Genomic DNA, 26,336 nt, shown 5'->3' on the forward strand with positions numbered 1-26,336 from the left:
ACAAAGTGCAAATAGGTCCTATGATAGGATTTTTTGGTCGTATGCCGTGACCCCATTGTGAGCCCTTGTCCAGGGATAGTCGGGCACGAGCTATGTAGGTCAGTCTCTCAGCCTTAGGTCAAGTCAGAAAGTCAGTCCTTGTTCACTAGTACCCACTAGAGAACAGTAGGTTAGTGTTCCCGTCTTAGGGTTCTAGGTAGGTTCAGGGCTGAGACAATGACCTCCCATCAAGGGAGGATGGGCTGGGGCAAGGGCTGCCTTTATAGGCTGCCCTGTGCCCCTCCCTAGGCAGCTAGGGCTAGAGAAGTGAGCCCCAACCAGCTCGCCAACCAGCTGACTGGCTGGTCGGCCTGTTTAAGGCTGGTTGGCTCACTCCCTACCAGCCCTACAGCCCCCTATGCTGCCACCATCCCCCAGCAAAAAGCCTCCTTTTCCTCCAGCCCGGTGCAGCCCTCAGCCTTCCACAGTCCCCTGCAAGACAGCAAACATTCAGCAGTCCCTAAGTGTGATCCAGGAAGGAGTTTACACAGCACCATAGCTCGGCTCGGAGGTGAGGTTTGGGGTTCCTGTTTCAGCAGTTCTTTCTACTGGTTCTTTTACAGTTTTCTCAGCTCTTATCACTCAGCTCTCAGTTCACATCTCAGCTCTCTTTTAGCTTCTAGTACTCTCAGCTTTCCGTCTTCCCTTCATCTCTCACACTCACGCAGCTCCGCTGCATGCCCGGGGACAGCACAAGCCTCTTCAATAGCCTTGCACAGTGGTCCACATCTTTTGTGTGGGCAGCGTGGTTTGGGTCGAGATTTGGGTTGCTTCTCGAGCGTTTGTGGGTCAGCTCTCCGTATCAAAGGGTCATCCTCAGAGTTGTCTCTCCATCTCTCTGAAGGAGTGTTAGTTGTAGTCTTTTGCAGTTCTCCAAGATATAAAGCAAATTTCTTCCCAGTTGGGGAGGGGGGCCCTTAGTGGGTACAGGGACCCAATCTCGTCTACACTCTCTCTCTCTCTCTCTCTCTCTCTCTCTCTCTCTCTCTCTCTCTCTCTCTCATGGTGCATATGTGTATGCCTTGCACAAAGGTTTAAAGAAGGCCTTGCTGTGCATTACACGCCGTCCGTTCCATGTTACAGCCCGTTTCATAGGTTGTCCCTTCTTCTCGGAGGTCACTACGAGTTTGAGGTGGCAATTTCAGCCTCAGCCCTAGATTTTTATGAGGCGTTTTTGTCAAGTAGGTCTTGACCCTCTCCCGGTTTCCTCATGTATGCATGATGTGCTTTTGGGCTCTTGGAGTTTTTTTCATACTTAATACAAGTTTCTTTTAATGGGGGGAAAAACACTTAACTCTCCAGTCCTATGTTTCAATATATGAAATTGGAACGTGGAAATCTTTAATCTTAAGGAACATTGACTCAAAATCTTTGAGGACATGTGATACAAGGCTACAAGAATGATATTATGACTATTGGTTTTTTCGTTCCCAGAGAAAAGAACATTCTATTAATAAACTCCTTAGTGACATGGACACCAAGGAAAAGAGAACTCCCCAATGAAGTGTACAATATAAAAATACAAGGATATCCCCCTAGCTGGCTGCTCTAGGGAGGGTTTACCTCATACAAAGGGCTGAACAAGTAGCCACTCTGGTGGTTTATAATGCCATATTATGCCACCATCTATGAAATGAAGGAAAGGGCCTTCCTCCCGTATACTGATTAAAGCCTCCCTCCTATGCCTAGCACGATCTGAATCTCCCTGGAGTCTAGCTCATTTCCCTTTGAGAGTATGAATGATATCTAGCCAAATGCTTGCCAAGGCTGATGTGGTCTGCTGCTGTATGGCCTGCCTAGACCTAGCTCTAGGGAATGATGCTCGTTAACAGGTCCCATGTATGACAATGGCTAGGTGTCCACACTGTCTCCCTGAAGTCCGGAGTATGGATGAAGGTCAACTCCTGCCCTACCAATATGAAGGGTAAGCTCCCCTGAATGTCCTCGTACCCACAAGCAGGTCCTCTGTCTTTGCTGACGATTTCTTTTCCAAGCATTGTAGTTTGACGCCTGATATCTCTACTCCCTCTTCTTTAGAAATAACTTTGAAGAGTTGCAGAGATGCTATGTTTCATGTCATTTACTTCTTTCATTCCTCTTAGTCATGGACTGTCCTAAAGTTCTGCTATGAAATATATATGATAAAGATGAGGGCTTACAAGATTTAATGACAATGAACGCCACCAGGTTTGTGCTTGAAACCTAGGTTCAATTTGAGTCCAATTGAGCAAGATATTTCGGAGTTACAACTTATATCAGACTTCCATGTATTGTGTGCTTTGCTTTGCTGTTAATGATGAGCCAGCCTTCAGATATCATCACACATTTTTGTTTATTATTTGCAGTGGCCATTTGTAGTTCTTCTTTCTTTCTTTCTTTCATTTAAGAAGTATTTCTATCATCCCCCAGTTACATTGTAAAATGGGTTTTTTTGGGTCAGGTTCTCATGAATCAGTTTTTGGCATTGCGTGAGTCAAGGAAGGAGAAGCTAGACTTCAAATCATACACAAATATTGTGAAACTCCGCTGTCTTCAAGCACATCGCATCTCCAGTACGGATGCAAATAAATCTATTCAATGGCTCCAGCAGGTTCTCTTCTGATCTTCTCCTTTTCTTTTTCTGTGATATTGATTCTCCTCATCAGAAGTTAAAAATTCTTTCACAAAACTGGCTTAAAGACACCAGCCTATCTCAAGCTTTCCAACACCATGAAAGAAACTCCTACCTTGCTTGCAGAAATTTGGCCATAGCAACCTAAGCTATTCCAAAAAAAAATAGAAAAGTGCCTGTGAGAGGAGAATAATGCCACATTAAACCATGCATGCCCTTTGGGGCAATAAAACTGTGAATTATAGTATATAATGGTAATTTAGAGGAGGGTCTACTGTAATAGCTTTTCTGTTTTTCCATTGCCTTCTAGATCATGTAGTTTAGGTTGTAATGCTGCAATTTCAGCTTGAAGGGAGGGGGGTTAAGAAGAGGAGATGGGGGAAGACATTGGTATAACCCAGATCTTCTGTTGTTTTCATTTTCAGGTTTTAAGTTATATTGGGAGCACGGCACAGAAAGATCATCACCAAAAGCAATTTGAATGGCGGAATGGGCTAAAACTTCTGGAAGGACAAACCTATGCCCAGATTGGATGGCTTACCGTGAAACTTACTCCTCGACCTTGTGCAGATGTAGAAGCCATCAACACATGCTTGAAATTACTAGGATCTTCATTTGAAGCGTTCTGCTGTGGACTTAATGAAATCATGGGCTACCATGGGGTAGAATTTTCATCTCGTACAGTGGCAAAGTCTTCATTCAAGTTCGCTTTCTTTTGTGATGAACTACTCAAATCTGCCGAGTCCTCCAAATGGGGATCTCAAATTCAAGAGGCATTTCAGAAGGGTGGCTCTTCTAATGGTTTACCAGCAGCATCTGCCTACCCCAACCTGATCGTGAAGCACATCATGAAAGCAGTGCAATTGGATAGCACTATCCAAGCACATCATGGAATTGCAAGAGTGCTGACACTTGCAGGACAGCACAGTGACACGCGCGAACAATTCACCACTGCTGCCAAAGATGTGGCCAGGTGGCTCTTTATTCCCTGGATCCCACAAATGCTTGCTGTTATGGACAATGATGAAGGCGGCATTTTTGTAGATATTCTGGAAGATATTGCCAGTTTGTATCCACAAGCAATTTACTTTGCGTATAATGTGAGCAAACTAGATTTTGGTCCTGTCGGTTATGACAGAAGTAAGCACTTAGACACCATCCTTAGCAACCCTATTCTAGAAGGGTTGGTGAGGGGTTTAGAAGATTTAACTTTTCCTGAACAACGCCTTCGAGATGGGCTGGCTCGGGTGAAGAATTTCTTGGAAAGTGGTAATCAGGAAAAAGCCAAAGAACTGTTCCAGAATGTATTTGAAGACTGTCTTGATGTAGAATCAATGGTGAAGGAAAATCGTCGTTCTGGAGAATATAATTTAAAGTTTGCTCGAGAATACTCTAACCGAGTAATTGATGCTGTTGGACAAAAGGGTTTGAAGTTACTTTCCATGGATGAGAAACAGTTCACACATGCCACCAGTGGTATAATGGCCAACTTACAGAAAGCCCTGAAAACCCTTCAAGCTGGTAACCTGAGCCTAAACTCGTTTTCAAAATGGATGGCTGACTACGACCAATCGCGGGACAAATGGTCTGCACAGGAAGACATCTTGCCTGCTACAAATTCTGGACCAGCCACTGGCATGATTGACATGTTTGGAAGCTATAATAGCTTCCAGGAGCCTGACCCAAATGCACATGTCAAACTTGTCAGTTTTGATCAGACCATAATTTCTTTGAGCTCCAAACAACGGCCCAAAGTCTTAAAATTGAGAGGGTCAGATGAGTTAGAATACAAATTTGTTGTAAAGGGTGGTGAAGATTTGCGGCTTGATCAGAGAATAGAACAGCTATTTGATGTCATGAACAGCATTCTGAGTAGAAATCCAAGCTGCTCAAAGAGAAAACTCCTTGTGCGTACCTATGCAGTCATTCCTGTATCGAGGCAGTGTGGGGTGCTTCAGTTTGTTGAAAATACACGTGCACTGGATGATGTGATCAAAGATGGACTGGCGTACACTCTGCCCTCACTGGGACTGCCTGGAAAGACTGCACCCACTGAGGTACTTTCTGATCTGAAAATGAAATATCACGAATGGCTGGAGAAAAGGGGAAGCACACCTAATTTGACTGACTGCTACAAAAACATGTATGCAAGGGTTAAATTTAATGAAATCTCAGACAAGATGAATAGTCTGATTTCTGGAATGCCATGGGATTCTCTCAGAAATGGTTTATTCAGGTTGACAACGAGTCCAGAATCATTTATAGCATTGCGTTCACAGTATCAGCGCAGTCTGGCTGTGCTAAGCATTTGTGGCTATGTTGCGGGAGTGGGGGACAGACATCTGTCCAACATTTTGGTGGACATAAAAGGTGGCTCTCTTGTTCCCATAGATTTCGGCTACAGCTTTGGAACAGGGGTGATTCTGTTGCCAGTTCCTGAGCTCATCCCTTTTAGGATGACGCATCAGCTCACTAATGTCTTACTCCCTCAAGATGCTGTTGGGTTGCTCCGGAATGATATGATACACGTGATGATAGCACTACATAACAGCAAAGACATCATCTCTGCTGTCATGGATGTATTTGTTAAGGAACCTTTGGTAGATTGGAAGACAGAAGCTATGAGAACATCTAGTTGGCGTAACAATGGAGCTCCTCAGAAGAATCTGGGAGCAACAACAGCAGTGCTAGAAGGAGATCCACAAGCGGACTATGAGCAGCAGCATGTAGCACTGAAAATTGAGTATGCCCATCGTAAGCTTGATCTGTGGAATCCTGCAGAAATCACTGTAGCTGAGCTTCAGTCATCAGTTCATACAAGCAAGCCATATATGCAGCACCTGAAGGAAATCGTTCGAGGAGATCCAAGTCGCAATATACGTGCACGTATTCATGGTAGTACATGTGAATCTGTACAGGAACAGGTTGATTGTTTAATTGACCAGGCAATGGATCCTAATCTTCTTGGCAGGATTTGGCTAGGATGGCAGCCTTGGATATGATTTCTGCCATCTGGCTATGTAAGGTGGGATCTCTCAATAGCATTATATGATTCTGCCATCTGGATGTGATTTCTGTCATCTTGTTATGTATGGTGAATATCTCACTAACATCATATGTTTTTGCCCAGACGCATTTATCAGTGTTCTATACATCTCTGCATTGGGTAAGGGAAAGTATGTAAGCACAGGAATCAAATTTTTACCATGTGTCTAGCAGATTCTGCCACAGATTTTTGAAAAATGTTTCCATCACAATTCCACTTTTTCCTACAGAACGGACGCGTTGCTTATGTGGCTAATGTCTTGAAAGTTGCATAAATTGGTGACTTATCTGCCTCACTGATCAACAAGTAAACAAGGTTCCTGCAAAGACAAATCATAAGAAAAGGATTCAAGTGTGCTGAGATAAACATTTATGTACTTCTCTTTTCTAATGTTTTCATTCAAGCGATGCTACGAAATATCTACTTCAAGAAAGTCTGTTGATGTGAATATTTTGCACCTCTTTGTAAGGAAGCATCCATCCAGTGAATCCTCCTCTACTTCACCGGCGGCAAGGAAGAGCTCCACGACCCTCTTCTCATGCATTCATGGGTCCCGCCCTTCCAAATCACAGACTAGAGGGATGCGATGCTTGTGGCTTTCCCTTCAGACCTCACCACGCATCTTTTTGATATTCGACTTTTAGGATGAGGTTTCTCCTTTGACTCTCCTAGAGCTGCGAATACAGTGCTTAAGGCTGGCCCCTTACTGCTTGGTTCTAGAAGATTTTCTTCAAGCCTCTCTTTAGGCTTCTATCATGTAGAGGAGCACCATTGACTGCTAGCCAGGATTGGAGCTAGTCACTGAGATCCCCCCCTCCATGCTGATGCGATCAGATTGGATAGGATTCCTAGAGTTAGGGTCATTCTTTCAGACCCTCATCATGCTCCAACGCCCTGATGGATCTCTGTTTAGACAGACAGTCGAGATCGTGGGTAGGTTGGACCAATGTGAGATTTGTAGGATCTTTGGGCATTTTGCTAGAGATTGCAAAAATCTCGTGTGGCCCCACACCAGCTGCTCGTCCCGCACAAGCCGCCCTGCATTGGGTGGCAATTAGAGTGGTTGCTCCTCCACCTGCTGATTAGGATGGTACTTCTCTTGTCTAAGACTCTACACCAATTGGGGCTACTGATATCCCAATTTTGGTCGTGGCTAGTGATGCCCACAATCACGGCCCGAACCTACTTGGAAGAGCCCATTGATGCAATTCCTTCAGATTCTCGTGGTCCTTTGTCCGAGCAGCCCGCTTCCACCTCAGCTCTTTAGTATCCTTTTATTTTTCAAGGGAGGGGTGTGGCTCCTGCCTCTTCTTCACCTTAGGGGTTTTAGGCACTTCTTAGCTCAAAAGAACTCTCTCCCTTGGCTGATCTTGGAGGGATGGAGTTTGTACCCCCTACTTTTTTGGTGATGCGTTTTTTAGTATTCCTATCAATAGGGTGTCTTCTTTCATAGGTGTTGGGGTTCTTTCTCTAGTGGATTTCCCTCTAAATTATTCCAAGAGATCTTTTACTTAGGAGGGAGTTTTTTCTGCCACTAGGTTGGCTAAGATGTTCCTCTTCCTTACAGTCTTCGGTTGATGAGGATTGGTAGCTGGTGTTAAATTACATGGCGTAGCGGAACAGAAATTGAACAAAGAATAGAGAGTACACAGCAAACTGGAGATGAACAAAATTTTCCTTCAATACTGATGTAAATGATCGCTCCGTCCACCCGTGCGCTCCCACAGTGGAGCTTAGATGGCGATCTAGACAGATACTAGATGAAGAGCTACTAGCTGGAAGATCTCTGTTGGAAGATCTGATCCGGTGCAATGGACTGGAGAGGTCGCCTCTTTATAGCTATGAGGGCGATAGTCGGATCAACGTAGTCGGTGGAACCGACCAATCAACCTAGTCGATGAAGCCGACCAGTCAACCTAGTCAGTGGAACCGACTAGTCGTCCATGGAAATATTCAAGGAATATTCCCTATACTGTCGCCTCGGGGGCTCTCGTCCCCGAATCCCCACTAGGGGGGTCAGCTGGCCCCCAGACCCCAGCAAGAGCAAGGGACTCCCACACAATCACCTTTCTACCATCAACGGTCTCATTGATATATGCAAGTCAAGATCCATCCAGTGTCCGGGCTCACACATGGCTTCTCCTCATATGGGGGCCTTACAACTTGAGCACCTTGGACCACTGGTGGTTACTAGGAGAGGGGCATTGAGCATATCTAACAGCTGGAACATACAGGGCCTTGGTGTTGTATCTCCTTGTCAGTAGTTGATTGTAAAATCTTTATCTAGGTGTTATTGGGGGACTCATCAATATTCTTTTTATTCAAGAATGTTAGAGATTATTGCAAATTGCTATCTAGTCGTACTTTTTGGTCTTCGGCTTTGGGCACTAGGGGAGGAACTTGCATTTCTTTTCTTTCCCTAGTCGTGGGACATGGTATAACACCCACTAGAGCACAATGGGTTAGTCTTTAGATTGGGGGACACAAGGTTTGTATTTTTTGGTCTTCGGCTTTTGGCACTAGGGGAGGAACTTGCATTTCAGTTTTAGATTCTTTTCTTTCCCTAGTCGTGGGACATGGTATAACACCCGCTAGAGCATAGTGCGTTATTCTTCTGATTGGGGGACATAAGGTTGGTCTTGTCAACCTTTATGCCCCCAACAATAAAGGGGATCTTCTCTCTTGGGCCCTCGTTACACATTCATGAATTAGTGGAGGTGACCAATATGGTGGAGTTGCCTTCAGTAAAATGAGGGGAATAGGTGGCATTCACTGCTCCCTCGTGAGTCTTGTACAAAGAGATTTCTATTGCAATAAAGACATTGTGAGGGAAGGGGGGGGGGGAAGTCCAAATTTTGTGATAGACAAAATGAAATCCACATGGGATCCAATCTGGGTCTAAAAAATGATTCATTTGGGGAACTATTGAAGTCGATCCTTGATTGGATGCAATTATTGATAGAATGTTTCTATGTTGGGATGGGAACCATAGGACTGCAACATGAATGGAAGGAGGAAATTTGTGGCTACTTTTGTTATGATAAAAATAACATGTCAACGTCTAGGCTACTTTAATTGTGATATCATCTTTGGATTACATGCCATTGGTCATGTCCTTGAATAGAAATAACAAGTAGTTGGATTTGGCACTTTTAGCTTTTGTATTTATTTGGAAAGTAATCATCATTGCATCTCTGGGGAAAGCATTGGGATGTCAATAATGGAAGGAAGCTGTGGGTTTTAATTGTCTCCTACCATCTCTATTGCAAGTGACTCGCAAGCATCCAACCTATCAAGAAAGTGTGAGACTATGTGTGCATAAGGCCTCTAACTAGAATAGGTATTCTGGGAATGTGGCGAAATTGATAAACTCACAGGTGAGTCTTGCTAGATGCTCCTCATGGAATAGGAGAGGGCTATTTATAAGGGCCTTCTAGACCAGTGTCTTTTCTATCAGAAAGAGGCACTTCATTGTTGTCTAGGTCGATGCCCTCCCACCCATGACAGGCAGAAACAAGAGGCTACTTCTACTGGCACCCTAACATTCATATGTCCACACCCTTGCTTGTGCTTGTTGAGCCTCCTCAGCCTCCTCTTCCACCTACAGCTCCTATACCTTTGAGCCTCCACGACCTCCGCAACCCATAGCAAAAAACAATAATTATTGAGCCATTGGGGCCACGAGAGGTTGTTTGGTCAGTTTGTAGTGAGACCATCGAGCTAGGATACAGAGATGTTAGAGACGTATGCCTTTTATAGAGGCACGATCTCCTATAAGATTAGAGTTGACCACTACACAACGATTGGAGGATCTCATCTCTTGCTTCAGTCCCAGGAGGCTCCAATCATGACATCACCGTAGGATTCTATGCAATCGCAGTGGTGTTGTGTTCTTTCCTCAAAATGAGAGCCAAATATAGGAGTTGCTCCTCTCATGCAGCAATCTCAAGGGGTCCCAATCGTAACGTTACTACAGGATGGCTTCTCTTCCCAATAGTAGGTAATTCATATCATATGGCATTTTTTAAGTAAGGCATTACATATGAGAAAAAATCCAATTATAACCATGATTGTCAACAACAGCTATGCTAATTCAAGATCAAGACGGTTCAAAACATCATGCCTATCAACAGCATATACTTGATCATACATTATGTGCACACTAGAACAATGATATGACCAATGCAAAAAAATTCATCACGTCCTTTCCTCCCTAGGAGTTGAGATATTACACACTAAAACTCTTAGTAGCAAGAATTCCTCGACAAAGATCCTTCAATTGATAAGTGTTGACCTCTTCACTATCTCGTATGTTGCTTCCCGCCTTAAAATGAACTTGTTGTCAATCCACTTGAGACCAAAACATCAAACCTCATTACGAAGTACCCTTCTTTGATCTCTTCCTTTCTCTTGTTGTGCCTTCGTAACCATGCTTGCCTTTGTTGATGAAGAGCCCTCAACTTCTGCATTGCATCCTTCTAGTGTCTTGCATCCTCTTCAATTGCAAAAACTTGTCACACAAGGCTAGTTTCCTCATCCTCTTCCCTCTACAAACTCGTCCTCATAGTTCAATTGGCAACATGGCCTCCATCCCATATACGAGTTGAAATGAACTATATCCTATGTGGAAACTTCACATGATGTCCTCACAAGCGATCTTTAACTCCTTGTCACACCTCCTTGGATGAGCTTCATGATCCTATGCAATTAGTCCTCTCCTCCACTACTCAACAACTTAGCTAAGGAATATTCTTGCAACTACCCAATCCCTGCCACTACTCTTCTAACAGGGTTAGGCATTCATACTTAATACTAATGCACCACGTGCTTAATGACAAACATGGAAGGATAAAAGATATGATCTAAAGTTCCTTATAGTATAAAATAAAGGCAATCCTTGATGTTCCATCGGCTTGTATTTTGCTCACTCTCTATAATAGTTAGGAAACAAGAACGTACCTTCCCCTTTTGTAGGAGGATGGCACCAAGAGCATGGCTTGTCGCACTGATGCTAAGAAAGAACATTCAAAGTTGGATCTTTAAGGACTAGCTCTTTGCTCATCATCTCCTTCAAAATCTTGATTCTCTCTTCCCTAATGGAACCCCTAAATAAAGAATTGATTAGATAGGTTACTTCATTAGAATCTTTTACGAATCTCAAATAGTACTTCGTCTTCCCTATTGCTTTCTTTAACCTTTTGCATTGAAATGGCTCTAGCAAGGCAAAAATAGCTTCCACATTCATAGAATCTATTTTCAACCCTCTCACATGTTGCAATAATATCACATTTTCCACTCCTAAATGATACTCACATGGGTTTAAACTCCCATTAGCATCCACGCCCTCCTAAGTCAAAGCCATCCTATCATAATGATCACTCCTAGAGGAAAAGGTAGACACTTCTTCCAAAAGACTCTTATAAAGTTCCCTTAGATAAGGTTCAAACATCTTTGGAATGTTGCCATACCTTTTTTGACACCAAAATTTCTCCTGATAAGATCACCTCCAAGTATAATGAAGGGCATCTTGAGGGTGATCTTCCTCATGTATCCATACCCAGAAGTAGCATACATACCCCTCACGAACTCAATACATCTTGTCACTAGCTACTTGGTTTAGTATCTCATCCTTGAAAGGAGTGGCTGTTCTTGGTGCACTTGTTCAAGGCCTTGAAATCCACATAAATGCTTCATTTGTTACCCTTCTTTTGGGTGACTACGATTGGGTAAACCCACTCAAAATTCTCCAGTGGCATAGATGAAGCCTACTAGCAACAAATTAGCAAACTTCTTCTTCAATGCCTCTACCTTGATGTTTCCGCCCAATCTCCTTGAATTATGAGCTATTGGCATACTTCTGGCTCAAGATCATCTTGTGCTTCATCAATGTGACTATCCTCATGTCCATGTAGTGTTTTGTCTAGCATATTTAGAAACTTTTATCTTTCCTCTTCTATGGCATTCCTATTTCATCTAATCTCGAGGCTTCATGATTTTATTTTAATTTTTCAAAAAGGTTACTTCATTAAGTATGAATGAAAATTGCAAGAGCAAGCTTAAATGCGGGAGGACATCATGCCATGCATGAGAAAAAAACCAGCTCAAAATGAGCTAACAAAAATCCTAGATGGAGGTTGAAAGTGCCACCTCAACCCTAAAGGAGACTCGGAGAAGAAAGGAGATCCTTTCCAAACTATGAAAAAAGTACCTTTCCTGGCAGTAGTAGCTGCTCTGGAGGATCCCTGCATGCTCTCCCAGACCATACTTCACGATTTTGGCCAGACCATACTTCACACTAGAGGCTAATGCTTCCATATCCTCTTCCACCTATAAACCCTCTTCATCAAATCTCACCTCACTATTTGTTGAATCCTCTAAAGATCTCACCCCTCCAAGATTCTTTTGCTGCATAATGTTGCATTACACAATCTTCTAAAGAGGCCTAGTAGCTAGCTAGGAACAAAATGGAAATATGGAAAGCATAATGAAAGGAAAAATGGAAAGGAAAAGTATAACACTATATAGTGTGCCACCAGACTCTAGAAAGTCACAATGTCTATGGGATATCTCCCAATATGACACATGGCATGTCTAGGACTCACTAGACTATAAAACCACACCTAGACCACCTAGAACACTCATTTTAGACTCACTTTGGCTTCATATTCCAACACCCCCCATGAAGGCAAGGTGAGAGACTACTGGAATGGAACCAAGAACAGAACATGACAATGATGATCATCAAAACTGTGCATGCCGATCTAGAACTAGACATGGTTCCCACACAATCTTAGAGGTAAGTGAGCATGGCTCAGAGGCTAGTGAGCATGGTACAACAGACTCAGAGACTCATCTAGCATGGCTCAAAGGCCCAACATGCATGAATGCATGACCAACTAAGAGGTCTAGGAGACCAATGCACCAACATCCTGGAACTCTCACGCCAGGCCTGATAAACAAATAGACCTATCAAAGCCAATACATATGGCTCCCACATTACATCCCCCCTTGGCTTCATAACAGGACATGTTAGGAAGCCACACACCAAAATATGAAAACCAATACATCTTTTTAGGAGGACTATCCAAGGCAGAGGACCTTTAGACTCAATGGAAACCAAACACTCAATACATATCATTTTAGGGGGACTTCTCAGGGCAGAGGACCCCAAAATACATCAAGCTATAGGAATAATAAAAATAGATCTCTTAGAAGTAAGAGATGTCCTCCAAGTAGCTAATGCACATGTGTGCACATCCTTGCAAGTCGATGACGATGTCGATGAAGCGCTAGGCAGGAATGCCCCAAAAGATGTGTTGGTGAAGTCCATGGGGTAGCTAAATGGAGCACTCACATAGTGACTCTCAAAATGGCTAAGTGAGAGTCACCGATGTCGAAGTAGAGGTCGGAGGTGTCACGAGCAGAGAGTCGGACAAAAGTGGAGCTCAGGCACCAAGGATAATCGGGGTGGTAATTGAAAAGGTTGAGAAGTGTTTGGAGCTCACATCAAGTTCAGAGCATCTTTACTTGTTGAGGCAACCTTGTAGAGGGCAAAAGAGAGTTGAGATGGCGTGGATTTCGAGACGACAGAAGAAGCTACTGTTGGACACACATTTCAAGGCTCTGTTGGTGGCAGTCCCGAGGGAAAATGGTGTGGGAGCATGAGTAGTAGGTATACGGGCAGGCTGGTACGGCACGGTAGTCAGGTTGTACGACAGATCGTACGGGTAGTTATTGGCTATATGGGCAGATGCAACGGTTGGTACGGGCTGTTGTATAGCACACCAGTCCGTACGACTGTACGGTTGGCTGTACAGCTGATGCTGAGGCTAAAAGGGCGCCCGATGGTGAGGCATGGGTAGGAGGAGAGGAGCTCAAGGTGGAGAGGCAAAGGAAGAAGAGGGAGTGCTCAAGGAAGGAGAGGAGGAGAGGAGGAGAACTAGAGTGGAAGGAGCTAGCCTCTTCATAGGTTTGAGATGGGCTTCAAGGCCTCCTCATTCCTTGAGGAAAGCTAGCTCTGATACCATATGAAGAGACCTAGTAGCTAGCTAGGAACAATGGAAATATGGAAAGCATAATGAAAGGCAAAATCGAAGGGAGAATGAAAGAACAAGTGCTAGGCAATGATATGATATAAAGCTTGATGTTGACTGATCTGATAGACAATAGACAAGTATAACACTATATAGTGTGCCACTATACTCTAGAAAGTCACAATGTCTATGGGATATCTCCCAATATGACACATGGCATGTCTAGGACTCACTAGACTATAAAACCACACCTAGAACACTCATTTTAGACTCACTTTGGCTTCATATTCCAACATCTTCTTGTCCTTCCTAGATTATATTATGTCTTCCAATTCTAGATTGTTCCTACTCTCCCCAACTAAGTACAATAGGATATCCCTTCTGATAAGCCTTGCCAGGAATCAGCTGGAAAGTGGAGACATAATAATATCATAGATGCCAACCTCTAAGTTCTTGATCCTTCACAGAGATTTCACATTGTATTATTAGCCAGCTTGATCAAGTAGGGAGAGGGAACCATCCTACTATCCAAGCCCACCTTTACTACATGCTTGCTTATCACATCGACAAATGCACCTCCATCCATAGATGCATTCAAAAGCATCCTCTTAATGATAATCACAGCCACCCTTGGCACGTCATCACAACCCCAACCTTAACATACTTTTATTTTATCTTATCTACATGTGTGTTTACTGCCTTAGTACGATTCCATGTCCAAGTTTGGAGACAAAGCAATAAGCCACCTAGATTTGATGTTGGTTTTCCTTAACTTTAGATCATTGATAAGATCATAAGCAGGCATGCCTTATTTATCCCAAGGCAAATTCCATGTGCAAGATCTTCCTCTTTATCTTCTTTAAACTTGTCTTTGTTCTTTATTCTATCTTCGATTCCCTTATCGTCAGTGAAGTAGCTTCTACATTTTCCTTTGCCTTCCTTGTCCTCTTACCATTAATGCTCCATTTTTCATCTTCTCACACATGCACTACATGGTTTAGAAGTGTAGCTACTTTTTATTTTTCCTCCTAATTTGTTCTTTGCCACAAACAAGGATAATTTTGCCTTGCATGTCCCCTCTCTTGACATAAAAACAATACACATTCTCCAAATCGCCTTTGGCATGCTTGAATTTGATGATCAATGGCTTCTCCTTTCGGTAATCCTTCCCCTCTTGTCAGTGAAACTCCCTTAACCCACCTATAGTAGGACGAGCTCCCTAGTCCCGCTCATCTGAAGCCTCAAATCTAAAGACTCTAAGACAACCTATCAATATTTGCCCCACATCTTCCTTCTGTCTTTGTCCTTGTGGTGATGACTCTAGTTGCCCAGCCTCCAAATGCACCTTGGCTAATGCTTCCTTTCTCATTACAACATCATATGCATCCTATGAAGGCCAATAACTCTTTACCAAGACTCACTATATTAATTTGGTCTCCAATTCTAACATAAACTTGTTCACCTTCAAGTTCTCCAATTGTCAAGACTTTTTCCTCAAACCCCTCCACATGCTTAAAAGTTGTCTACAAATATTCAAATGACAAGGTCTATATAATAATGACCCATACTAGCCATTGCTTGCCACCCTACCACATAAACTAATCCAGTTTTGCAATAAAAAATCATTTGCCATCTTCTGCATGCCAAAAGAATTTACAAAAGAAGTTGTTATCCCTCCCATTGATACCAAGTAAGACCCAAACTACAACCACCACCCTTGTATTTGCTAATAGATGATGATAGCCCTCAAGTTACATCCTCTCTCTCTCTCTCTCTCTCTCTCTCTCTCTCTCTCTCTCGGAGGATCATTTCAAACCCTGCACCAGGAAATGCCAAAACTCCAAGTCCAACTTGTTTCTCTTGGAAGGAAGATATAGGACATGGAGAGCAATGGAAAATAAGAAATTCTAGCAGAAGTACTATACAAATGCAATGTATCTCCTCCAACAGTACAATTGGTCTCCAAGGTTAAGGAGATGATCACTAATCAAGTTCTATCAAAGAAGAGATGATTATTGACCCGTGATTGAGACTAAGTAAATAAAGATGGTATTTATATGGAAGTAAAAGAGCAAGAAAAATAGAACGATCTTACGCATTGGGGTCTTGAAAGATGGTTGCCTTCATGATGATGAGGAAAAAGACATAGATGATACAATTGTATGCCCATAAGCACGAAGTTCTGCAAGTTAAATGGGATGTAAATGATATATGCAACGTCAATCAAAATGGCACACAAGCATAGGCCTAATTCAGAGGGAGGGCAGCAAGAGTTAAGATCCTTAGGCAAACACATAAAGTAAAGGGAACAAAGATTTGGATATTTGAGGAGCTCACCCCGATCTAGCTCAAAAAAAGAAATAATGAACTCACCAAGGCCAATGAAGCACGCAAACCAGGAAAATGGGCAATTTATCGAGATGGGCAAGCATTGATTAGAGATTTTAAATCCAAACCCAAAGACACTCAATCTTAAACTAATGTTATAAAGGCCACCTGATAGTAGTATTGGAAGGTAGCTATGCCCTATGAGGAGCTGGCTTTGTGCACTCCCTTGATTCTCGGTTACTACACTTTTATGTTGTTTTGTACTTTGTCTCATAGACCCGTGAGTTCTTCTACAGACATTAATATCTCTCTCTCTCTCTCTCTCTCTCTCTCTCTCTCTCTCTCTCTCTCCCCCCTCCTCCCCTCGGGCTCCCTTGTGGATTTATGTTATTGGTACTTTGTAGATTTATCTTATTGGTGGACCACCATGCCCCTTCTAGGAAGGGATCCATGTGGTATAGTTTAGGTTGGACCACCATGGCCATGATTAACCCAAAGAAGTTAATGGGATAAGTCTCCAAGTTAATGCTTAGGATACCTATTGGGGATTAATGCTTTGACGTTGTACCCAAATATGGAGAGGATTCATAATCTTGGGGGGAGGGAAACCTCAAAGCGAATGAATCTGTTCAGCCCAAAGAACTTGCATGCTAGGAGATCTAGGTTTCTATCTCTTTCACCATTTTACCCAGGTTTCTTCTCTCTTTCAAGCTTCTTTCTATTCACCCTTGGTCTCCTTCTCTGCTAGATGCTTCTTCTTATCCTAGAGCACCCAAACTGCCTCTTCGCTCAGTTTCTACACGCCTCCATCAAACTCCTTGCTGCTCGCCCATCTGCTTTTTACTCCAAGCACGTCTTCACATAGCCTCCCACCATTTCCATCTCAGCTATGTGTGCTTGCAAGATTTGTTTGTTGCAGTGCTTTCTCTTTGTTGCTGCACTTTCTTTATAGTATCTTGTGTTCGGTCTGTGCGAGTATTGCTATTGCAAGCTCCTCCCCAGTTGACCTGACATTTAGGAGAATATATCTTTAAAATATTAGAGAGTGGATATACTAAATACTTTTTCTTCCCTACAAATGATGCCACTTGCAAAATTTATGTTACTTCATGACAAAATGGAGTGAATTTCCTTGAAAGTTTTCAAGAACTAAAGAGTAGTTAGCTCAAAACACTCGTTGGATTGGAAGGTGCCTTCGGCAGGTAGTAGTTACTTTGTCACTTCTGTAAATAATGCCACTCACAAAATTTATGTCTACCTTCAGCAGGTAGTAATTACTGTCGCTTCTGTAAATAATGCCACTCACCAAATCTATGTCTACTTAATGACAAACGTTCTTAAATGTTTTCAAAAATCCAATAGTAGTACTTCAATAAAATTGTTGAATCAATAGATGCCTTATGAAAATACATCCAAAACAAATTTACTAAGTTTGGCAAATAATGGAGTGTGTATGAAGAAATTTCCTATTCTAAGACTCAATAATGAACCAATATTAGAAGAACTAGACGATAGTTTATTGTGCAATAAATCTAATGACGAAAAATGATATAAAATTTTCTTTAGAAGAAGAAATATCCTTAGTACTTTAATGGATTGGTAGATCACCTATTGTTGCCTTAAGGGACATGAAGTTGGACAAGACACAAGCTAATTGTCTAGCCTTTGCTCAAGGGTTTATAGTCGCATCAAAAGACAAAAAAGAAAAGTTTGATGCCACCACAAGCAAGATATGCATTATGGCTAGTTATGCATAAGAGCATAAAGCATATTAGTCGCCCAAAAGGTGTTTGTTTTGTGAGATGTGTTGTTTGATAAGCAAGTAAGCCAGACTTTTTGCCACGTGGTTGGAAAGAAAGGTAATCAATTGAGAACATTGCAATAGATGCAGCTTACTACAAGATATGAGGAGAAGATATCCACAAAATGTGCTTAGATGACTTATCACATACTTCAACTCAAAGAAGTAGGCGAAATAAGAGAGTCTATGTTCCAAATCTAGGTGCATATCATGGTCAATATGATAACAAAGCCTCTACATCTAGAGAATTGCCAAAGTGGACAATGAAACTCGCAATGAGACTAAAGGTTTGAAATAGCTATCAATCCAAAGTTCTAAGCTAGCCATCAATCAAGTTTTTCTTCTTGAGATCGTGCAAAGCTCTATTGAGTTTCCATACTCTTAGTCCCTTCTTGCATTTACACGTCTTCTTGTAAGTCTCCATCTAAAAATGGGAGTTTGACATCCATTGGATGCAAATGAAGTGCAAGCAAGATCTAGATCAAAAGCTTCTTTCAAGCAATAAATAGTACATGAAGTGTAGGAAATTAGGCATATGAGAGCACATAAGATAGATCATAGTTGAGATAGGACCACCAGCATCAATTTCAATGTTGACTCAAATTTGCATCATGAATTTGAATTAATTTTGAATTTTAGTTTTGTTACCCTTGTTTGGTGTTCAATTTTTTTGCACTATACGCATTTGAATGAGGTTATGATGTTATTTTTGTAAACTTCGTGTGGATGAGCTACCCACAAGTGATGTCTACAACAAGGAAAATGGATGTCAATTAAACTTGGAATCCTTCATGGATACCAATGCAAAATATATGAATAAGACCAAAAAAAGCGATAACAAAAATGAAGATTTAATGCCTTTAGCATCAAACGTTTAGCATCAAACGATCAAGGTGTTGCTATACATTAGAGTGACACGCTTACTCAATCTTGACAATAGTCGCAAAGAAGTACATTATAGCATGAGTTATTTCCTCTTTTGATATATTTTGTTATGTTGTTGCATTTCAATAGCAAAATGTCGTGTTTCTTAAGAATATGTGCATGTTCAAGGGTGGGGAGGGAGCTTACAAGTATCTCTCAAAATAGGGAAGAGGGGGCAAAGCTACAAAAAGCAAGAACAAGAGGTATTAAAAGGGACAAGGAGAGGCAAAAGGAGAGAGAGAGAGAGAGAAGGGGAGAGTGTAAACATTATGACTTCTACTATGATGATTCTACAAGGAGAAGGGGGGGGAGAGAGAGAGAGAGAGAGAGAGAGAGAGAGAGAGATGATATGATAGGATTCTATTAGATCCCATGTGAGACCCCTCAGGATCTATGGGAATGGCGATCACTATTAACTAATGGTGATCCCTTACATCTACTAGTGAAAGTAAATGGTGAGTACTTGTTGAGCTAACTTGTGTGCCAGCCATAGTACCTTATTGTTTTGTGTGTGTGTGTGTGTGTGTGTGTGTGTGTGTGGGTGGGTGGGTGGGTGTGTGTACCCACCTTTACCCCAAGGATCTGAACAGAAAGTCTATAGAAGCTCGAGGTGGAGTACGCGGGCTCGAGTCTAGAGATAACCGGCACATATGAGAAGGACCTTGTGGTAAGATCAAACGACCACACCATTGGTGGGACTCTAGATCTTTCTTTTTTGTATTGTGTCCATAGCTTTGGATGGAAGCATATTATTTTGGTATCTTCTATATTTGGCTGGTTCATTGTCTATTGACAAGGGAAGATACTCATGGCAATAGACGAAGAGGAGCTTGAAGCTTGGGAAGACAGAGATGCCCATGCCTTGGCATTAATCATAGGGACTACGACGGACTCGGTGCTTCCTCACATCCAGATGGCCGAGACATTAGTAGAGGCGTGGACCATTCTGAAGGATCTGTATGAGACAGACAACACATCCCGAATCTTGCTTCTTCATCATCAGCTCTACAACCTTGATATGGATGAGGGAGATTCGGTACATGACCACTTGACGAAGGTCAAGGTAGTGAGAGATCAACTGGCATCAGTTGGTCAGAAGGTGGACTCGTGCCATTTGGCCTTGATGGTACTGAGGAGGCTGCCTCGGAGTTTCAAAAGCTTTGTTACGATGACTATGATAGCAGGACAGAGGACCAAACCTCTGACTTTAGAGGAGTTGGGTCCATTACTCCTTTAGGTAGAAGCTAGGGAGAAGCTCTACAACGATGACAACGATGACAAGGTGCTGCTGGCAAAGTATTACGCTGGCAAATGAAAGGGCAAGCCTAACGATGGTAAGTCCAAGAAAGACGACTCTGATGACGAGGACACTTCCAAGAGGAAGCTGAAGAGGAAGTGCTTCTATTGTGACATGCCAGGCCATTTTGCGAAGGACTGCAGAAAGAAGAAGGCAGATCAGAAAAACAAAAAGAAGTCGTCCGTCGACTCAGATTCAGAGGGTGACACAAAAGCCAAAGCAAATGTGGTAATCGAAGAGTTGTTCTTGGTGACATCTCTATGTGTTAATGAGGTCAGATATGCCGACCTAGAAACCACAGTGATGATGTCTACATTGAGATACGAGTCGACGAGGAGTCAGATACCTTTGTGAAGGTGAAGGATAGCATGGAGTGCTTGGTATCTTCCAGGTGTGTGGCTGTTGATAGTGACATGAGGGTAGATTTTCTTGAGTACCTTGGGGTTTCATATTCAGATGGATGTTGTACTATAGAAGGGGACAGTACAGGATTACATCGACTATTGGTATGTGCCTCGATGAGGTGCATGGTTTGCTTTCAGAGCAAGCACATAGACAGTACGACGATCTGGTATGTACTTAATGTTCTTCATTTTAGCCTCTATAGCATGCTGTGGAAAGAATCTGCTCTTCATCTGTCTCAAGTTATGCGAGATTGGAACGAATTGGGGGAAGTGTGCGTGCTTCTTCAAATCTCAAACGTAGATTGCTAGAAGGTGATGGACAAGGTTTACTGAAGCCAGAAGAGTACCTACTTGAGAGCTCAATGAGAGTTCATGGTCCAATTACGGGTTGAAACAGACCCTCAGAGCATGGTGCGTGGAAGACTCCAGGTTGTTCACTCATTATGAGGGGGACAACTAGAAGATCGTGACGGTTGGATTGCTCGAGTTTGAAGGCGAGAACATGATTGAAGGTGGTGGTGCCATGAGGTGTTACCAAAGATGGACCTGTGTACCAGGATGGTGTGAGAAGTGAAACCACACCTCGTGGAGCAAGAGCCACTGGATGAAAAGCCAAGAAACTCTTACAATGCAAGCAAGCACTGTTTAGCTCTCCTCTCTCTCTCTCTCAAATTGCTATGTTCAAAATTCAAATTCCTTTGTGAAAAATACAAATTGAAATGCAAATTGCTATGTGCTAGATACAAATAGATATGAACCCAAGTAAGGGCACATTCCTTGGTGTTGTAATTTTTGGAGAGAAAGTGTACCAACTCTCCTCCCACACATATGTGCTAAATGCAAAGTACTAAGCCAAATGCAAAGTGATATATGCCAAATTCATATTGCTATGTGCAAAATCAAATTGCTTTGTAAAAAATGCAAATTGAAATGAGCACAAAGAAGGCCACATTCTTGGTCCTATAATTTAGGAGAGGAAGTGGCAAATCTTCCCCCACACAAATATGTGATCATGGGCTAAATACTAAAGTGCTATGTGTTGAATGCAAAGTGCTATGTGCTAATTCAATCCTCTAAAAACAAAATGTGTGGTTATACGCTAAAATTACAAAACTTAAATATAACATTCTCTGTCAATCCGACTACCTGCCCGGATCTAGTTATTCATTACTATGGCAATGATTGACCCAACTCAGGCCTAGTCTTTCCCTTATCTTGCTAGATAAGGTTTCAATCCTAGACCTCGTCGGAGAATTGTTCTTAGTTCTATTTCCAATTGCAACACATACCCTTTCTACGTTTCTAAGATTGCAATCTTTCAACATATATACCCTTTGCAAGGGCTCTACCAACATCAACCAATGCCCATCTTGGAACATGACCTAAGAGAACAGAGAAACATCCAAAAGGCATTGATATGGCAATGTAAGGGTCGCATAGAGAGTTCTACCTCACTAAACACCATAGAAACTCAGTCCACAAGAGGCAACAGAAATAAAAAATTTTGAGTACATTGAAAATTTTCCAATCAATTTTGTGACCTAAGATCGTAATTTGAACTAGCTCTACACATTCTGCAAAACTTAAATTATTTGTACCACCCGTGGCACATTACTTTTAATGCCTTGCCTGTGGGCTATTTGTCAACCAGCTCAAATATAACCAGGGGCTAAAAACAGTATGAACTAGACCATCTATAAACGTAGTTAAGAAGCTAAAATAAAATCACAACAGTATGACTTTAACAACACTCAACATTTATGAAAAAAATCCCACAAACCCTTGGAGTGCCAAACAAGGTTCCACATTGTTTGTAAGAGAAGTGAAAACCAACGTCAATTAAAACAAGGGAGTCAGTCACAATGTGAGAAGATTGCCTGTCCTTTTCATCTATTATTGTGAGAAATACATGCTAATCATGCATACTACAACAGGCCAAGCATAAAGATGTCCACCCCAATCAATACAATAGGTAGACTTCATATGTATGCCTGTTCTTCAGCCCACTCCCCAGAATTTTTTAGGAAGACCCATGTTCATGAGTTTTTTATTGTGGTCCTAAGAGGCTAGAAACAGCTCTCAGGAAAGAGCAACTTGTTACAAAGAAAATAACAGCAATAAAGACAACGGATTGAGCCTGTGTAAGCAAAACTGTCAACACAACAGACCTCCAAAAAATATTTCAGACAAAGCCACATACAGTTACAATTTAAAAAAGCATTAACACTAGGAGCCCGTAGGCAACCACCACAATGCAGTAATATTATCCAGACAGCTTTTAGAAAATAGCTTCTGATTACCGAGTTATCCACTGAGACTTAACAGTCTCAGCCCTCTTCCCAAAAAGGCTGGGAGATTGAATACAACGACAATTACATTTGAATGCGAAAGTTTTGACTGACTAAAGTTGGCAAAAATTACTCCTTCATTTGAATTGCGCTTCGAACTATCATAAAGACATTGAGGATTCACTGTTCCTGAGCCTACACATCTTGCACACTCAAACCTGCATCACATAATCCCAAACAAAGCATCAGCATTCTTTCATTGCACATGGCTGCAGCTGAAACAAATATGAGTGACGAGAACAGAAATTCAAAGAAGATGAGCATTCAAAACAACACCTAATAACAAACAATCATCGTAAGGATGTTTTCTCTGCAACAATTCATATAAGCACCTCATGGGACGCTGATTTTTTTATGATATTTAAGCCGGTTAAAAGGTAACTTATTCTGGGGAAATTTTAGAGAATAAGGAGCTAACAGTAAGTTGAAAGCTTATAGAAAAATTCAATTCAGATTGACGCTGACATACATGGTCATGTATGTCCAGAACCTGGTGAGGTAGCATAATAGGAACTCACTTTAAAACCTAACATGATAATAGTACCTCCCAAACTTTCATTGAGACGATGAAACTCTGTGAGTGCGGGACTTAGCCTGATCTACAATAAACCACTTCAGACCTTAGGAAAGCTCTGTTACAAATAGCAGAGCAGCAGGCAGACGATGGTTATACCAAGATCGTGAAGTAAAGGAGCTATAAACAAAACAGAATTCAAGTCACAACAAAGAAATCAGAAATTACAAAAACCTAGCAACTGAATAGATGGTAACCAAAAGCTACAGATAAGCTAGCTTAAGAGTTAGAACACCGTGTGTCAAACTCCATACCCGGAACAGAACAAGTCCTAGCCTATCAAACGGCCTTCTACAACAGAAAACAAGGCCATTACTACACTGGCCTACAGAACAGCCTTCGTTTGGCACAATCCCCGAAAACCACGAAGGAATAAGCAATACGCTCAAATATCACAAGGTGTATCAAACTTTTGACCGGCTATAGCCGCCGCAACGTCAGGAATGCTACCTGCCAGCCCGACGGATAAAGCTTGGGAAATCAGAAACCTATGCGGATACCAACACAGTAGTTACACACATAGCAGCCCTAGCCTTAAAAAATGCTAACAAGAATGGAGACGCAAACCTGGAGGAAGGGACTGCTTCAACTTGTCAGCTTTTTCAGAGTCGAAGACGCACAAGGTGTAGAGATACTTCTTGCAACGAACCTTGAATTTGACGACATCCTTACTACGCTTAATCTTAATGGAGCGGGCATCCTTCCGACGAGCGGTGAGGAGAAAGTCCTTGATTTCACTGATTTGCTTCGGCTGGAAAAGGCAAGAAGTGAGAGGTAGGGGAAGAAAAGAGAAGGAATTGCAAAGAGAAACAAGGGGAGGAGAAGATCTTACCATGGCTGAAGCTCAGTCGAAATGCCAGCAGGAAACCCTAAAATCCTTCGTAGAGAGAACTTATGTGTTCAGCCTCAATCCCATTATATACATCCTCACCTTCACCTAACCCCCTACCCTCGTTCGCCTTTAACCTTACCCTAACCTCTCCTTCCTTTTAGTTCATACCTTACACCTAGAAGGTTGTCCTATCAGTAATAATAACTGGTTGCTGCTTTAGCCCCTCCTCTTGAGTAGCAGCGACCAGCAAAAAAAAACCAGGTTTTCCCTCTACGTGAACCCAAATTCAAATTTTCGGTTTGTAACCCCTCCCTTCGCATGAACTGGCTCTAAGAGCCCACGGTTTGACACGCGCATTGGATGACCTGGGAGACTTCCATTTCAACAAAACTTGGACGACGGATGTAGGGTTCGCCCCCCCCCCCCCCTCAAGACCAAATCAGGGTGTTTTGTTTCAAGCCTGCACCAATCACTTTGACTCAAACATCAACTCATTGTGAACATACGAGGGCAACGGGAATCCCTTTAGTGAGAGTTTGCCTTGGTGCTTAGTGTGAACCAAGCCTTAGAGCCTTATCAAAATGACAGTTGATTTCATTAGTACTTTGCTATAAGTATGACAATTGTAGGGTGGCTTTCAAGGCCCTTGGATGCTATATTGTAGTCTCAGCTGGAATAGCTGCCTTTTTCCTTTATTTGTAATTTTATTTTTCTTCTTTACGCTATGGAGGGACATAGGTTAATTGATGTTGATTTGGGGCTCTTGAATGTTTGGGAAAGCCCCCCTTGGACATAGTCTATGCATAAAATAATTCAAGCTATGGAGAGACATAGGTTAATTAATGAGTCCTTGCATTGTAGATTAAGATATATGATGTTAAGACCCCCTACTTGTGTAGGTATGATCAAGGTGTGTAGAGATGCATGAATAAATTAATCCATAGAAAAACATAGGTTAATTACAATATAAATAAATTAAGCCATACATAAACATATCTTAATTAAGCCTCCATGCACCAAAAATAATTAAGTTAGTGAATTTGGTAGGAGAGTGAAAAGGATAAGGTTGTAAATGCCTTTCAAAATATTGTGGATATTGAAATATTACTCACATTTGGTTGTGCTAAGAAAACTTGCTAAAAGCACATTGTCTTGGACTATACTTTTATTGTCACCTAAGCATGATAAGGTCCCATGCCCATGAACAATCTACATGTGCCGACATAATAAAGAGCAAGAAGAGCTTGTAATGAAAGAAGCAACAAGGTAAGACCTCCATGAGTGTTTAAGAAAGAACAAGTCTTATCAACAAGGTTCCTACTTTAAGGCAAGTATAAATCACCCCATCCATCATTCTTGTCACTTAATGTGAAAAAAAAAGGATGTAAGATTGAAAATCAACCATTAAAAAATAACAAAACATAAGAAATGCTATTAGCATTGACATAAATTCTAATTATGATTTTCAATTGCAACAAGGCTTCACTAGAGTCAAAATTTTACAAACTTTGCACTACAAGACCATTGCAATCTTTGAATTTTGTGCACTAATGAAGCCCTACCTCATAGAAATGGAGCTTTGAGTTACAGATTGGACTATGGACTGCTCATGATGTCACCTAAAATACCCTAATGATGATTGTGTTGGGGTGTGATTTTTGGGTGAGCTTTGGGTGGTGAGATTTTTTCCCCTCCCCCACATTTTGGTGAGCTTGCCCATCAAAACCCAAGAATTTTCCTAAATGTGGTAGGCAGAGCAGCAATACCCTAAACCCTAAACCCTAAACCAAAACCCCCAAACCCTAAACCCTAAACCCTAACCCCCAAACCCTAAACCCCCAAATCCTAAACCTTAAACCCTAAACCCTCACCCCTAATCCCTAAACCCTAAATCCTAAACCCTAAACCCTAAACCCTAATCCCTAAACCCTAAACCCTAATCTTAGCCTTCTAAACCCAAAACCCTAACCCCCAAATCCTAACCCTAAACCCAAACCCTAAAAGTCTTAAACCCTAAACCTAAACCATAAACCCTAAACCCCAAACCCCTAAACCCTAAACCCTAATCCCCAAATCCTAAATCCTAAAACCTAACCCCT

General features: G+C 41.9%; 2 protein-coding genes across 2 annotated transcripts in view; one reads left to right on the forward strand and one right to left on the reverse strand.

Moving 5' to 3' along the window:
- Positions 1 to 6,012, forward strand: part of LOC147881500 (uncharacterized) — a 237,949-nt gene extending 231,937 nt beyond the window's left edge. Inside the window, exons 29-30 of the mRNA XM_087402306.1 lie at positions 2,480 to 2,629; positions 3,076 to 6,012. Of these exons, the coding sequence (XP_087258432.1) occupies positions 2,480 to 2,629; positions 3,076 to 5,652 (2,727 nt within the window). The 3' untranslated portion in view covers positions 5,653 to 6,012. The remainder of the gene's footprint in view (positions 1 to 2,479; positions 2,630 to 3,075) is intronic.
- A 16,747-nt stretch (positions 6,013 to 22,759) lies between these two features.
- On the reverse strand, positions 22,760 to 24,328 carry LOC147881503 (large ribosomal subunit protein eL38z/eL38y). Its single transcript, XM_087369728.1, has 3 exons — positions 24,238 to 24,328; positions 23,973 to 24,156; positions 22,760 to 22,989 (listed from the first exon to the last, which is right to left on the reverse strand). The coding sequence occupies exons 1-3, from the start codon at positions 24,238 to 24,240 to the stop codon at positions 22,967 to 22,969; spliced, it is 210 nt and encodes a 69-aa protein (XP_087225854.1). The 5' UTR covers positions 24,241 to 24,328; the 3' UTR covers positions 22,760 to 22,966.
- Positions 24,329 to 26,336: the final 2,008 nt, after the last annotated feature.

The sequence above is a fragment of the Dipteris shenzhenensis genome, chromosome 31, assembly GCF_047967505.1.
Source record: "Dipteris shenzhenensis isolate YYH24624 ecotype China chromosome 31, Dip_SZ_1.0, whole genome shotgun sequence".
NCBI lineage: Eukaryota > Viridiplantae > Streptophyta > Polypodiopsida > Gleicheniales > Dipteridaceae > Dipteris > Dipteris shenzhenensis.